Source organism: Pleurodeles waltl, unplaced genomic scaffold, assembly GCF_031143425.1.
Source record: "Pleurodeles waltl isolate 20211129_DDA unplaced genomic scaffold, aPleWal1.hap1.20221129 scaffold_238, whole genome shotgun sequence".
In the NCBI taxonomy this organism is placed as follows: Eukaryota; Metazoa; Chordata; class Amphibia; order Caudata; family Salamandridae; genus Pleurodeles; species Pleurodeles waltl.
Window position 1 is genome coordinate 169,992 of NW_027149944.1, and position 17,058 is coordinate 187,049.

Below are 17,058 nucleotides of genomic sequence, written 5' to 3' on the forward strand. Positions count from 1 at the left end.
AGGAAGGATCCATCACAATGGTAGACTAGGATACAAAATTATGGCATCCAAATAATCAAAGGAATAAAAAAGATACCTGATATCACAGAAGGAAAGAACATTCAGATCACATACATTTGACATAATAAGCCTTTTAAGTAAGTCTACTAATAAATGTCACTCATAATGCTGAGCTATGATGGATGCATTTTGGAGGAACACTAAACAGAGCCCACCTAAGTTATTTTCATAAACATACACAATGTTTTCAGTGACCAACTTATTGGGGCTGATCCCAAAACAATGACCTCAAGCTGAATCCGGTCAAACCTACTGATTTATTTAGCCACTAACATGTCAGCAACCTCACTACTGTGAGCCAACTTTACATTTGGAAACATGACATAATTTCAAAATGTGAAATGATGTGGTGATAAACCCTACCCAGTAACAGAGTGGATGCACTTACTTGCAGAGACATAGATCCTGATTCTTTGCTTTTTTTGAGGAAACTAGAAATGGACAAGTTGAGGTCAATGCTGCTGTTATCGGCTGCGGAACCTGTTCCGGAAACAGTGTCATTTTCCTTCTGACTTTGAGGTTCTGATTGTGGTGAGATTTTATCCAATGTGGGGGGAGATATTGTACCATTTTCCTTTTGGTTTTCAGGTTCCAATGGTGGTGTGATTTTACTCACGGCCTGGGCAGATTCAACTTTCATGAGAGTCTCATCAGAGTGGACACTGATAGTAGACACTGTCTTTGTTTTACTTTGGTTTGATCAGATTATTTTCTATAGGAAATATATCTTGTTTCCTAGTCGTCCTTTTTCCCTTTCTCCCCTGTCAAGGGCACTTGAAATTACTCGCGCCCTCCTGAATGTGAGTTAAATGTAATGCGACTAGCTTAAACTATAACACTTGCTGTTTTACTCGCTTCCTTACAAGCGCGAGTCAGGGAACTGAAACTGCTGACACTTTTACTCGCGCCCTCCTGAGCGCGAGTTAGATTTCCTGCACGGGTGCAACGCCAGCCTCAGTTGTCAAGGAAACGACTTGCTCGTGTCAGGGAGGAAGAGAACGCGCTAAGGAGCGCGAGACAGAGAAACGGTTGGCAGAGGTAAGGCAAAAATTGAAAATAAATTAAAAAAATTAAAGGACCTTGTGAATCTTGAATCTCGCAAAGGTCCTTAGGAGAAACAGCAATGTTTAGTAGTTCAAGGACCGGATCATGCAGGATTAAAAAATGGAGAAAACAATGTTTCCAAATAAAAAGCTTAAAAAACGTCCAGAATCCTCAAAGTTATCGTTTGTGTTGAGATGCTCCTCAGACCCTCGTCACCAGTGTAGAAAAGAGTCACTCCAACTAATCTTCCAGTAAGAAATGTAGGTCCTTTATTAGAGCATCCCATCCATCAGCAACCATGAACAACCTGCTCTTCACTCTGCTCACTTCTCATCTCCCACTCCACATTCTACTATGAGGTCATAGAGGCCTCAGCCCAAGACAAAGCATAGTGAGCATTCCACTCAAGCTGAGATCATCCAAGCCAATTACTACAGACAGGACCAGCAGAAACCAGTGGAGCTGCTTTGGATTGGAGGCTCTGACGCCCATCACAGTCTAATATCTCCAAAAGCAAGCTGTGGCTTAGCAGATAGTAATGAAGAGTCAATGGTGCGCATTAGGCATGACAAGTATGGTAACACCCTTAATTATTCTGTTGTAAAATATAATCACAAAATATTGGGAGAAGGGAGGGGAGTGGACTGGTACTGACCTTTCTGGGTAGGAACTGCTCCTCCACTATTGACAAAATCTTTAGTTCAATGTTGTTGGGGAACCTTTCTGGTGGGATTCAAGGCTGAATTTATTGGTTTCAGCGATCATGCATTGCTGTGGTGTAGTTGGAAGGCGGTGGGAATGAAAAAGCCTTTGACTACAACAGCGTATAGGCCGATCCTAGGAAGGAAAAATGGTTTTACGATCAAATGGGCCAAGGTGGGCAAGGACATCTTTATGCCCTCCCTGCTCCATGACAAGCAATTGGCCTTTTCCCTATGTCTTGACATGGAAGGCGAACCTACTGAGATTAAGTAGGCTTTTAGGGATATTACAGACATGATAAGACTAGAATTCATAAGAGTATCTGATCTAGCGAAGTCGTTCCCTGGGGGTTGGTTTAATTCGGAATTACCTAAAGCCCTTGCTAAACTCCATTCTGCTTTATGTGCCGAGCCGAGGGATAGAGGCCTGATAAAAAAGAGCAAGGGCTGAGTATCAGACAACATGGGAGGAAAGGGCAAGGAAGATCAGGGAGAAGGGGTGGGAATCCTTTAGGGAAGCGAGTCAAACTAAAGACAGTGCCACCTTCTGGAGGGTGCTGAACTCCCCATATTTTAGAGATTGGTCAGATCACTCCACAGAGATTCATGTGCAGGATCTGCAATGGATTGAACATTTCTCTAACATCTACTCATGTGATCAAGGGGTTGTAGCGAGTAGGGTCTATATGATAAACAAGGCTGCTCCTATGCCTCTGGGGTTCGAACTAGAGGAGGTCCTTACAGGGAGCTGTAGAGGGAAGGCACCTGGCCTGGATGGGTTCCCTGCGGCTGTATACCTGGATTGTCAGGAGTTATGGGTCCATTGATCATCAACGTTTTTAATGCTATTGCAAAGGTCAGCCCACCTCTTTTGGGGAAAAGATCAGTTATTGTCCCCATTTATAAAAGGCAATAGGACTGAACCAATGAATTATAGACCCATTTCTCTTTTGGACTCGCCAGCCAAAATAAAAGGTTTTATCCTGCTCCAAAGGTTAGATGAGTGGGCACACACCAATAAAATTCTTGTAGATACCCAATATGGGTTTACGACGGGAATGGGCACAATGACCTGTGCCTGAACTTGAGCAAGGTTATAGCAAAATATGCAGTTGTTAAGAAGTGCACTTTGTTCATGGCTTTCATGGACCTATCGGCAGCTTTTGACTGTGTTACACACTCTAAGCTCTGGCCACTCATGATTGAGATGGGTATTGGGGAATATATCATTAGCTTCATTAGACAATTATATTTGAAGACTAAAGTGTTTTGGAAAGGATGGTGAGTGTACGGACTTGTTCAATATAGAGTGAGGAGTGAGGCAAGGTTGTGTCTTCACTCCCTTCCTCTTCTTGCTCTACACAATCAGAATTGAGGCAGCACTTACCTCCAGATCAAGAGATGCCCCTTATGTGGGAACTCGCCCCCTCCTGATTCTGCTCTACGTGGATGATGCAGTTTTAGTTTCAAGAACAGGGAGAGCGTTACAGGGGATTATTGACAATTACATCAGTTTTATGAGGGCTCTCAACTTACAGGTTAATGCAAACAAAAGAATTATTATGAGGTGTGGTAAGCACCCTAAGACAATCCCACTTTTCCTTATTAGCAATGTCAGAGTTGAGAAGATGATGACTGCCTTTGCTTACCTCAGTGTCTTTGTCGAGAGTAAATTTACATTGAAGCCAATGGTGTCTTATAGTACTTCTATGCTGGAAGAGACCACAGTGGGGTTACAGAACGTTTGTAAAAAAAAAAAAAAAAAAAGAAAATTACAAAAACACTGCCCACTAATCTCGTTAAAGAGCTACTGATTGCCTATACATCGAAGTCTGTGTCTACCACGACCAATAGGGCAGGTATATGGGGTATGGTGGACACCGGTGGGTTACAGAGAATAGAAAAAACTTTTTTTAACGAAGTATTAGCTATACCTCGTGGTTGTTCCACCATTAGGTGCCACGAGGATCTTGGTATGCCCTATACTGAGAACAAAATCAAACTGGCACCGCTTCTCCTGTGGCGATCTATTTGGGCCAGGGAGTCTGCCCCAGTAAATCACATCGTTATTGGAGACTGCTTAAGTCTGTCTGTAGCAGTGGACATCCCATGGCTTGTATATGTCAAAGAGTCCTTAGATGATATTGGGTTTCTGGAGATGGGCACCCAGCCTAATACATATAGCAGCTGCTCAAAATCAAGGGTGCGAAAGAAATATATGGAGAAAGCTACAACCTCTAGAAAAGCCGCTAATCGTAACAAACCTACAGTATCAAAGTATAAGCAGCGACAAACACACAGGTAGGGACCCAAATGTATCTATCCATTATCCAGAATCATCAACACCACTATCTTTTTACCAGATTTCCTTTAATTATCTCCCAATGATGGCGGATTATCCATCGAATTGTCACACGCTTTCAGAGCTTACGCCCTGTCCATGTGATGGTAAATCTATTCAGTCAAATTTGCATTTTACCTTTTTCTGCCCTTTTTATTGTAAGACCCAGGAAAAAGCTCCTTCTGCCACTTCGTAAACTACTTAACTTTTGCCAGGGTCAACTAGCGTTGTCATTCCTCCAGCAACTGCAGTCTCCCTTGGTATGTTGGTGGTGGCAAATTTAATCTGGCAAGCATTAAAATTAAGAAGGATTTTTCACAACTGATAGGCAATCGAATATGATTGTTATACTGCCCCTGTTATTTTTATGAAGGTTGGTCCCTTTTATCATTGTTTTAATATAATTCTAATTACTTCCCTCTTTTATTATTATGCTTGCATTTATATTGTGTATTTACGATTGCTGATCTGTTTTATTCAGATATTTGTTTTACCTGTTTTGTATACAAACGTTTTGGAGAGGTTGGAGAAGCCACTGAGGCCAATGAGATAAGCTTGATTTTCCTCCTATTGGTTTGTAAGTTTGAAGCAGATGAGGATGAGGTCATGCTGTTGCTCACTCATTGACAATGACAGATTTGTAAAGCACAGTACCTCATTTCTTGAGGGGTTCTTAGATGTTCTTTTTGGGAAACAGCAACTCAACCGCACTGTCAGAAAGCCCATGGATTAAGATTTAGGGTTTTAATGATACTCTACCACTACGAGATTCTGCATTGCCACATAATCTTCCGGCAAATGCCTCATCTCAGGAATTATCCTTCCCAGTTTCAGACTGGCCTGGAAATGTTTTATCCAGCAATGGCTGTACAGAGCTGCCACATGACCCCATGAAGCAGAAGCCACAACTCCCCCAGACTTGATGCCATTGTATATTAGGCAACAACCAGTATGCTGGTGTCAGTTCCTGGACTTATTACAAACCCCAAGTAGGCAGAGACTAACTGAGAGAGCAACAACATCGAAAAGCTGAGCACATAACATATTTGAATACCTTGGGATCGTTTTAGTCACAGCACTAACTCGTCAAATGAGGAGGAAGGCCGGTGGTGAGGAATCCTGTGAAAACTATATATTCACCAGAAGGAAAACGTTACTTACCATGTAATTATCTGTTTGTGGCATGAAGTGCTGTAGATTCAAATTCTGTGCATACCCCTGCGTCTAGTGTTAAGCCCGGATGTGTGCAAGTTGTTTTTCTTCGAAGACATGTTTTGAGTCACAAGGTTTTGTGACTTCTCCTTTTGCTGGTAATCCACATGGGCATCGACTCCGTTCTTAGATTGTTTTCCCACATAGCACATGAGGATCAAGTGGAGTGAAGCAATATATAAAGATAAAAAGAGATGTCCATGCAAAAAGATAGAAATGTGAAAAAGTGATTACTGCAAAAGCCACAAGCGTCCAGGGAGGAGGGAGGGAACATTTAAATCTACAGCACTGTATGCCATAAACAGATGCTTACATGGTAAGTAACATTTTCCATTCAAGGCATGTGTGGCTGTAGATACACATGCTCTGCATAGACAGTAACGCTGGCTTGCTGGCAAGCCAGGACATCCACACAATAGTGTGTGGCATGATAGCTGCTTTACAGATGTCAGCTAGGGGAATATTGCCTAGGAAGGCCATGGAGGCCACATTTTCCCTTGTAGAGTGGGCTCTAGGAGGAACAGTCAAAATGTAGCATGTTTGGATACATTTGACTGTCCCTCTAGCTATGCCTGATTTGGACAGGGCCTTCCCATTATGTGGCTTAGAGAAACCAACAAAGAGTTGTTGTAGCTTCCTGAAAGGTTGTGTCCTACCAATGTAGCACATGAGGGTTTGTTTTACGTCTAAGGTGTAGAGAGTCAGTTCTGTAACCGAGGCAGGTTGTGGGGCGAACACATGAAGGTCAATGGACTGGTTAGGGTGGAACAGAAGGGACCGCTTTTGGGAGTTAATCTAGGGATTGTGTGCAGGACAGCCCTGTCCCTGAGTGCCTAAAAGAAAGGTTTTTCTAGTGTTAGGCACGTAAGTTAGCTTCTGGCATTAAGTATTGAGGAATGCCACCTCAAGGAAGAAAGGATGTTCCACTTCCATAGAGAGTGAAGGGGCTCAAACTGGAGACCCATTAGCCTTGTGAGGACAATGTTGAAGTTCCACGTCGGGGTCTGGGGCAGGATGACTCCACAAAAGCTTTGATGACTGGCAGGTGGAAGAAGGAAAAGTGTTGTCTGTTCTGAGGATAGGCAACTAATGCAGCTAGGTGAAGGTGAATGGAAGTAAAGGCCAGACCACACGTCTGCAAATGAAAGTGGAAGCAGACAATGCCCTGGACCCTGGAAGTTAAAGAGGCGATTTGCTTAGAGCGTCAATAATGGACAAAGCCTTTCCATTTGGCAGCGTAAAAAGCATGTGTGGTAGACCTGTGTGCTTTTTAGGGTCGAGCCTGCGAGACGCTCTAGGTATTAGAAAAGGGCTCGGAGCCCCGTCTACGTCACGTCAGTGTCTTTCATTGGCAAGTTGGCTTGCCTGTTAGAATCCGCTTCTTATGATTAGTGGAAGGCATGCATACGTCATGCCTTTTCCGGTGGTTAGCCCTCCTCGAGTGCAGCGACCAAGTACAGAAAACATGGGAGGCTCGCTGGGTTTGTGGACTACTTTTTCTCAGCGCAATCTCGCTGGGCAGAAGTCCAGCGCTTCGCATACTATCGACCTTGTTACTCAGTTAATTGCACTTTTACCGATAGGTATTATTAGTGTGACCTATAGCAGCAAGAAAAATCCAGTTGGGGGTTTACAACTGTGAACAGCTGTAACTCCGACAAATGCGAGACCCTAGTGCATTGCAAATGCTTGTTTAAAGATGCTCATGCGTTCAGGAGGAAGGTTAAGGTATCCATAATCTAAGACCTAAGGACCAGATCACAAGATTAAGCGACCTCGGGTCTGTGTGCCTGATTTATCTATGGTTCTTCATGAGCAATTACCATACACTAGATTGCAGGAGTATGCACAGAATGCTTATCTACAGCCACACACGTCTTAAACATATTCTTACTGAAGAAAATTAACTACTTCTGATGTACACCTATACCAACAAATTTCACATCTTATCAACAACTCGCACAGCAACATCTCCGTCAGAGGAGGGTAGGAGTAGTGCAGGTTGAACCAAGGAATTCATGCTATACAGTTCGGGCAAAGTGTTCATCACTGAGTGTCTGAGACAAAAGCTGTAGTCCTTAGCAAAAGCATTTGATCCTCCGGTACTTTCCGCAGTACATTTTAACAAAAAGAGAACTGTAGGCCCTGAGACCAGCTGAATCTGAAAGCATCTACAAGGAATTATTCAGACAAAAGTTTATGGCACACAACTCAGGACACTTCCTGTTCCAGGCTATGGTGAAGAGATGCACACATAGAAACCCCAACTTGGAAGAAATAATCTCCAACACTTCCGGATGTAATTACTAATAGTGGTCCTTCAGTGAGTGGTGACTGAGAGACTCTGCCCTCACATTGATGGCACTTGCTAGATAAGCAGATACCAAGGACATTCCCTGCTGCTGAGTCCACTTCCGCATGCAAATTGCCTTCTAACGTCCAGCCCACAATATCACACCACCAGGTCTGTTGGTGTTGTAATGTGGTGTCCAAAGATAGAATGGAGACCTGCCTTAACAGCAAGACTGACTGCCTCCAGCTCAAACACATTTTTGTGTAAAATCTGCACTGATGGGCACCTAAGGACACATGCCTTCATGCTATCCAGATGGGTACCCAACCCAAAGACGAGGAATCTGTGACCATAGAAGCCTGAGCCTGTTGATAGCTGAAGGGTAAACCCACCATAGGTTTGAAGGGGGTCTATCCACACGTGCACATCTGGATGAAAAGAGTGGAAGAAATATAGCTGAGCCGAGAGACTCTCCAGTTGTTGGAGCCGCTGATATGTCAGACACCACTCAAGTGCTTTCATCCACCAACTGTCATGAAGAACCAAAAAACGCACAAGGCCATGAGACCAAGAAGATACAAGACCTGCAGTAATGGGGTCCAGAAATGAGCCAGAAATTTCAGAATCACAATAACCACAATCCTCTGAGGAAAAGAAAAAGTCTTCATGAGGATCAGACCCAAAACAGCCACTATGAAGGTTAGCCTCTACATGGGAGAGGGGTGGAAATTTGGGGGTCAACAGAAAAAACCAAACCATTGAAGAGAGTCATTATGCACTGATGATGAGCCACTGACCCCACTTTAATGAACCAATTGTACCAGTACAGAAATACATAGACTTTTAAGTACTGCAATAAGGTTGCCACCACTTTCATAAAGACATGAAAGTAGTTAGCCCGAATGGTAGAAATGTTGACTGGCAGTGCCAGTATCTTACAGTGTACCCAAGTCAGTTGGTGAGCAGAACTGTAAGATGTAAATAGGCACCATAAATATGCCATCACGTCAACTGCATTCATGGCCTGTATACTTGGCTAAGAGACGGTATCTTGAACTTGTCTTGTCAAATAAACAAGTTTAGAAGCCAAGGATCTAGAAGGAGTCTCAGAAGACTGCCCTTCTTGGGGACCACAAAATAGACTGAATAAACTTCAGTGCCCTTTTCTCTCAGTGGCAACATGTCTGTGGTCCCTTTGTTCACAAAGGCAAGGACTTCTGCCTTCAAAATTGAAGCATGTGCTCAACAGTAGTCCTGATAGAAGGAGGACATCTGGAGAAAGGAACAGCAAGGTCAGGGCATGGTGCTTGTACGTTAGCTAAACAGATGACAGAGCCATCTCTCTTGTCTGCCTCACAACTAATGGGAAAAAGACCCTCCACAACCCCACCAAAAGATAATTCCAGAGGGAGGATGTCAAAGATGTTATGAAGCAGCAGATCAAACAGAGGGAAGTGCAGGCTGCAGCTACTGCCCCCTAGATCTACCCCTCCCCAGAAATGAGCAGTCCTCTGCCTGGACAGAGAGAGAAAGCTGTCTCTGTATTGCCCTTGAGCAACCATACAACTTTTTACATTGTTGACTGAATTATAAACTGAGGAGGTTAAGTCCAGAGTGTGGGTGTAGCTCCACTGCTCCTGAAGCGCACCAGGAAGAAATCAACCTTAACCTACACTGGTTCATGGACCTAGAAACTGCAGCCTGATCAATGTTGGCATGGGTATCTACTCCAACATCCAACAACAAAGAAGTTTGGTGTCTGAAAATTGTCTTGAGCCTCTGATCATTGCAGTTTTCTCAAGGATGAAGGGGACTTCCCCTTCCATAGGGACGTTTTGTGAGAAAAACTTTGGGGCGATCATTTCCACGGATGTGACTTACTGACAGATAAGGGATTTCACTTGGGATTTCTATGCCGACATTGGCAAGTGTGGCCTCTCGCTCTCTGGTGCCCTTCGGGTGCATGAGGCAAAAAATTGCTGGTATGGCATTGTTCTCCAATCCGAGACACCATAGCCAGTTATGTGGAAACAAAAGGAGAATCTTCATGTAGCATGAAACAAAGTTTTGAGTGAGAAATTTGATGTAGTTCCTGCCTAATGCAACAGAATTTTGTTTGTGAGACACAGCGAAAGCTCCGGACCCATGTTGATTAGGTGGTGTAAAAAACTAAATCTGACACCACAGCAGCAGTTGTCTCTTGATAAACTCTGGTGTTGTCATGTCCCGAGAAACAGCTGCTGAAGCTGATGAATACCACCAGCTGACAGAGCTGGACAGACATTGGTGGGAAATGTTTTTCAGTACACTCTGGGCACTGGAAGGATAATTAATAAAGTAAGATGTATGTGGGAAGATGTATCCATCAGAACTAATTTCTTGGTTACCAGACGTTTAAGTACTGTAATAAACGTGGTGAATGAGAATCCATAACTTGGAGGGGCTAAATCCAGAGAGCAAGCCTGTGGGCATGATGTGGGCAGGTTCCCTGGGACATGGCTTCACTGACACTCCCCAAACCATGTATGGAGATGACAATGTTACTCTGGAAAGATCCTGTTTAACTTCTTTGTGACATTTTCTTTTTTTAGCATTTGGGGGTCTCCAAAATTGCACAACTTACCTGCACAAGCCTGCCAAGTAAGTAACAGATAAAGGGCAGCTGTTAAATTAACACTTCATATTAGCATGAGAGCAGGTAACTCACAAGAGGTTGACTAATGGAACAGTCATGGGCAGTAAAAAGGCCAATGACCTTAGCCTATCATCATTTGTAAAAACAGCAAAATACAACTTAACAACACTGCTATATGAAAGTGAAAACATTTACATTTCAAGAAGCACAACAACAATGTAATTTAGGCACTGTCAAGTTTTTGCAGAACGCCAAACTGACCACAGCGATTAGGGGCATATGGATGGGTTTCCCCTTAGTGCCAAGGAAACAAATACACCTGTAGCCTTGTTGAATATTAGGGACAGCCGCAAGCCTGGCCTCACGTATGTATTATGTATTAGAGAAAGATAGAATCCAAATACTCCTAGAGGCTAAAAGCAGGACGAGGACTTAAAGTAGCCTCTATCAGATAAAGAATGGAGTAAAACACACTCAAGGGAAGATGTGTCTAGCAATGCTCAATTCAAACTTGCTCTGTTCTATATACTGCACTGCACTTATCTCACACCTACTACGCTACAAAAACTCTTCCCTGCTAGGCACGATATATGTCCTAGATGCAAGGTGCTAGGTGCAGGTGTTCTACATATGACTTGGTGTTGATCTGCAGTTGAACCCTATTGAAGAGAAATAGTTAAGAGACCGAGGAAAGTGTAAGGTATTAACACAGAGTTATCGGACCAAGATCGCCTTTTAGGGATTATCCCATCACCCAAAGCTAAGAAAATAAACCACTGCTTTACTGTGCCTCAGCTGTTTGAGGAAAAAAAACGAAAAAAAATAAAAACAGCCGTTCGAAGGCTGTCCAGTTGTGGACCAACAATACAGGCATCGATCAGGGAGATATCTCAATGGGCAAAGGTGAAGAAAGACGTATGAGGGGTTTGGATGGATTTAAGGTGGATGAGGACTACATGATCCGAGCTGAAACTTTACAAAAAATAGTAATACTTACATTGGTTGATTCAAACAGAGAGCAGAGAGAAAATCATCAGGTCCTAGAGGCAACAATTACTAGTAGGCAGGAGAAACATGTTTGGAGCAGGACTCTAAGATACATTCAGTCAAGGATGGGCACACCTACATAATGGATTATAATATCAAGATAAACGCAGTGTGGGGAAATGAATATTATACTGTCATCTGGGTAGGCTGTTGTATATTTATATTAATTTAGGTCTCTTGTGAAAAAAAGTCCTTTATTTACCCGTGGATAGCTCATTATGCATTGTGGGCATGTTATACCCCTGATTATGTTGGATTTATTTATGTTCTCCCTGAAAACGTATCAATAATTATTTTGTTAAAAGAAGAAAATTAACTCAATATGATATGAATCCACATGCCATCAAAGAGACAGGTGCATCTTTTAAAGAGACAGATCAGCTACATTATTTTACATTTTAGTTACTCACCAAGTTTTACATCTCCATCAATTGTAAAAAGGATATTGCCAGCTTTTAAATCTCTGTGAATAATGTTGTTTTCATGCAAGTAGACAAGGGCCTCTAATGTTTGTTTACAAAATACACGAATTTGAGGTTCAGTTAATGGCCTCTCAAGCTCTGAAAAAAATAAATCACAAAATTAACCATATATTAGTTTCACCAGTTTATGTTAAGCGATCATGCTTACAGTCCAACAAACTGTTGTCTTTTCTGTCTCACAGCAAAATAAATGTTCATTGTGGTGTATTTTGCAGGAAAAACATCACAGATGCTAGAGTTTGTGGCTTACCAGTTAAAGGGGAATGCCAGCATAAAAACATTTTAAGAAAGTGAGACTCCTCATCGGTGTTACTGAAACACTGCCAATACGTACTCATCCACAGTGACTAGAAAGGTATAGGTACAGATCCCAAGTGGGGCAGAAGAACCTCTAACATTATCTGTATTTGGACAGAGCAATAACTCTCTTATCCACACATTTAGATAAGTCCATATGCTTGTATTATTAAAAGCAAACTTTGCATCCGCTGAACCTGTACACAGACAATGTTCCTATGCAATCTCACACACACACACACACACACGAGTCAGAATGGCAAAGCTAAATTCTAGAAACAGGTTAACACATTGTGCACTATACAAATGCTGTACTTCTAATTTTATCTAGATAACAAGGGCATGGCGAATCTCAGCAATCAAGTAAAACAAGCACTGGGAAAGTCAAAAGATATTTCCTTTCTGACCTACTGGCTTTGCAAATAGTTTTTAGCCACACTGCATAGCATGTGCAATGCTGTTCAGTGTGGCTAAAAGTTATATAAAAATTTTTTTTTTAAAAAGCCTTTGCACGCCCACAAGATAGTATGGTTGTTTTTTTTTTTTCTCCTTTTTAGTTATTGATATGAGTTGGATTGCTAGGTAAAAAGAAAAAAACACAGATAAGTGGGTGTTTCTTTTTAAAAGGGGAGGACGGGATAATGACGCAATACAGGGGAGAGCCAGCGAACAGCGACATTCCACAGGGTAAGGTAGGGTGCACCAAAGTAGCACCAGTGGGGATGCGGAAGCAAAAGGTTTGTGGGAGAAATGGAGAAGATGCAAAAGCAATGGGGAAGGGGTTGTGGGCAGTACCAACTTCAACCTGGGGGCTGGGGGATAGCAACTTGGAGGGCACGTGCGAAGGGAAGCAATGGGGAGAAGCGCAATGGGGAGAAGTACATGGGCGAGTGTAGGGGGCGGCGGGGAGAGGCAGTCGGGCGACAGGCAGCGATACAGATTGAAAGGTGAGAGGCTGCTAAAAAATACATGCAGTCAGGGGTGTGAAATTCTTATAGCCCAACGTACAGGACATATTGTTTGGGGCCGAGGACAGCAAATGTTCATGTTTATTTTGTCCTTTAGAGAAACAGGCCTAACCCACTGTAGCATAAACCCTTTGGCTGCCGGTTTATAGTACCATATTATGGATCTGGGAAGAGCACTGTCTGAGGTTACTGTAATATTTGTATCCATATGTTAATGCTGTCCAAACTTGAATTTATGTCTCATTAATGTAAAGCCTTTACATTTAGGGTAAGAGCTTCAAGGAAATGTTTTAAACTCTGACTGCACTACTTACAGTGGTTCCAGTATACAAATGTGTACACACATCTACAGTTTAACAATATGAGGATTTGTATAATGCTCCCGGCATGTTCCCTTACTAGATGCAAATATCTGCAGAAGCTTGCAAGCAGGATTGATGATTCTTTGCTATGAAAATAAAATGCCAGTAGAAAAAAAACGTTTTGCTAAACTACTGCGAAATTATAAGCAAAAATAGTTTTTAGTTTCAAATTCACACATTGCCACAGTAGTCCCTGAGCAAAACTACTTTGTGTGCAGTAATGTTGCTTGTGAAGGAGGGAGGGAGGGAGGGAGAGGGAGGGAGAGAGAGGGAGAGAGAGGGAGAGAGAGGGAGAGAGAGGGAGAGAGAGAGAGGGAGAGAGAGAGAGGGAGAGAGAGAGAGGGAGAGAGAGAGAGGGAGAGAGAGAGAGGGAGAGAGAGGAGAGAGAGAGAGAGAGAGAGAGAGAGAGAGAGAGAGAGAGAGAGAGAGAGAGAGAGAGAGAGAGAGAGAGAGAGGGAGAGGGAGAGGGAGAGGGAGAGGGAGAGGGAGAGAGAGAGAGAGAGAGAGAGAGGGAGAGAGAGAGAGAGAGAGAGGAAAGTCCTCAAAGTGCACCCATGTAATATGCCCTTGCATTAGTCCAGATTTACAGCTTTCATGAATTCACAAAAATGTACAGAAGTAGGCTAGGAAATCATACTCCTAGAAAAGTTTTGTGAACTGCACTGTAGCACCAGCAAGTCTGCATGTGTAGATTTGCCTATGCAAACATCTGCTGAGCGTTTATAAGTTCACTTTCTTTCCAACTGCTCCCCCCCCCCAAACTTTTACTCCTGTCCTTGTCAGGAGTACATTTCGAACCTCTCAGTACAGGAAAAGGTTAAAGAAGAGCTGGTAAACCCCTAAAATAGCTGAGTTAGTAGGCTTGTACAGATTCAAAAGTTCATTCCAACACTGGAACTATTGCCGACAGCTACCTCCAGCCACAGTATGTAGTTCTGCGGGAAGGTGGCAAATAAGGAAATTGCTAGTACTCAAGCTCTAGAATAGTATGAGCACTGGAATAATTAGAGAGGCTGTTATATAATGAGAATGTATTACCACACTACGAGACCCCATAGGGTCTAGTGGATTTTTATTTTTAACAGGACAAACTGATTTATGAAGCAACCTGTCTCATGTATAGATAGATACTTTTATTAAATCCCCCCCCGCACTCTAATGGAGTGCTTCGCATACAAAAAAAAGTAGTGCTTGAAAGCTTGAAGTGGACGTGATGCCAGCCAATAAAACAGACTGTAAAGAGGCAATGCTCCATGCGCAACACAAGATTAACAAGCTGGGGCATCGATTGAAATAGACAAATGTGAGCGACAAGGAAGGCCTACCAATGGAAAGCAATTGGTGGGCTCCAAGCCCCTCTATGTTCTTGGCAAACCACAATATGCTTCGCAATAGACAGTGAAAGCACAGCCTAGTACTCTGGACCTAAAAATGACAAATCAGATTACAGATATTACTTCTGCAATACATTTTTAGGATTTGCTTCATCTAGAGGTTCTTAAATAAAGGCTGAATACCACATTGCTAGTGTGCACCGTACAATATGCTGCCAGGCAGAGGAGGGGGAAAACAAATCTCTTGCCTGCACTGCAAGGAGTCCCTCCTGCTGGCAGTCTCCTCACATCATCTGCTACAAATGTACTTAACTTGTATGCACTGATGCAGGGAAGAGAATCCGTCTCAGCAGCCCCACTAAAGCAGTGTATTCAGTGCTTCTCTGGACAGTATATTTGCTTAGCTGATCAGCCCCTTCCACATCAGCCCAAAGCATTCCTGTCAGCAACCCAGCCACGCCAGTTAAACCTGCTTCCATATTCCACAAGCACTCCCTTGACCCCTCACCCCAGATTGTGTGTGTCAACACTGGTTCTCCCTCCATCAGACGCTTTTTGGTGGACTCCTTTCCTGCCTCCTCCCATAAGACCTGCCACTTTTCTCCTATCTGCCCGAGAAACTGACACCTTTCTCAGGAGATCCTGTCTGTTCATTCTCTCCTGCCAGAAGTGGCTATGGCTGACTGGTGCCCTTGGCTGCCCCGACACTTAGGTGTAAACCCTCCTGCTTCCCCATGCATTCTCACTTGCCCACCCCCCAGGCTGCCTGGGATGTGTTCTGCTTGCCCCAATGACATTTTCACTTAGCTGCCAATCCTGGCCACAAGCATCTGCCCAAGCATAAAGCCACCCAAGACTGCCACCTCAACCCTGTTCTGCCTCATGGGACTGTTGATGCGAAAGAAGCAGTCTGGAGATAAGAGGCAGTACAGAACAGCAGCTGAATGTCAACAACAAAGTAAGTGTGTGTGTGCCCATGACTATGTCGGCCTGGCTGAGAGTAGGTGTATGAGTAGTTGTATATTGGTCAGTGTGTACTTGTAGGTGCGCAGAGCTAACCCTGACACAATGGTGGCAATTTTGCCAACTTCTGGGCATCCATGTGATGATGCCACTCCCCAACTGTGGCTGTGTTTCTTTTCAACACATAGGTATCCATGGGATGTTGCCCACAACCGGAAACATGCTTCCTCTTGGCATATAGTGGTAATTTCTAGATTGTCAGTGGCATCCATTCAACTATGCATCTCACCCAGGCATAACAGCAGCAGTCCTGGGTATTATGGTGGTAATGCTGGGCATATTGTATTTACCTATTGCACCATGCTGCTCACTAATGGCCTAATTGTTATGCTTGAGGCAATTTATGTTACATTTTGGGTGTCCTCTTTACAATGGTGGAAATTATACATTTTGTGGGCATCTGCTGACATGCTGGCCTTTTCTTCAGGGCCGTAATGCATGATACATTGTGGCCATGCATGGCACGGTGTTGCTCACATTAGCATAATTTTGGCCCTGGCTTATTCACTGTACTTCTGTCACACTGGGTATAGCCATGGTATGATAATGCCAAGGGAAGAAAATAAACATGCCTGGATATGTTTAATTTAAAAGAGGCTCAAAAGAGAGGATCTAGTGAGGGTTAACATATGTATGCAATCTGTAAATCAGTATATATGACTAGCCAACTCTCCTTCTATAACCTAGAATCCGAGCTTAATTTGAGCAGGGGGTTGCTGGTGGGGGCCACCGGCACTGATTTTTGGGAACCAGCACTTTCCCCATTGGACATTTCCCAGAAGGCACAGAGCGAAAAACACACAAAAAAGATAGAGAAAAAGGGAAAAACCCTCACAAAGGGAGAAAACAGGAACCTGCAAAATGGAGATAAAGGGGCAGGGTGTGTCTGGTAGTCAATTAGCGAGGCATGAGGTGGATTCCAGGTTACTCAGCCTTGGGATTTGGGTGCTGACACTTAATAATGCTGGCCACAGACTTCTGAGCAGAGCTTAGGACACTGGCCCTCATTTTGTTTTAACTTAAGCCCTGCCTACAGCAGATATTTTCCCAGTACCAGTCTGAGCTCTGGAAACAAGGTTGGACAAGACAAAACCAACCCCATTTCTAAATGCTTATTTAGTAGGGAGGGTTTTTCCCTGAACACTTTTTACACTATAGAGGAAGGTACAATATGATGTTGTGTAATATTTTACATTTATAAAAAAAAACCTATATATATATATATATATATATATATATATATACATACATATTATATT

General features: G+C 43.2%; 1 protein-coding gene across 1 annotated transcript in view; it reads right to left on the reverse strand.

Moving 5' to 3' along the window:
* Positions 1-722, reverse strand: part of LOC138275422 (STE20-like serine/threonine-protein kinase) — a 158,387-nt gene extending 157,665 nt beyond the window's left edge. The window contains 1 exon segment of the mRNA XM_069219079.1: positions 449-722. Within this exon segment, the coding sequence (XP_069075180.1) occupies positions 449-700 (252 nt within the window). The 5' untranslated portion in view covers positions 701-722.
* Positions 723-17,058: the final 16,336 nt, after the last annotated feature.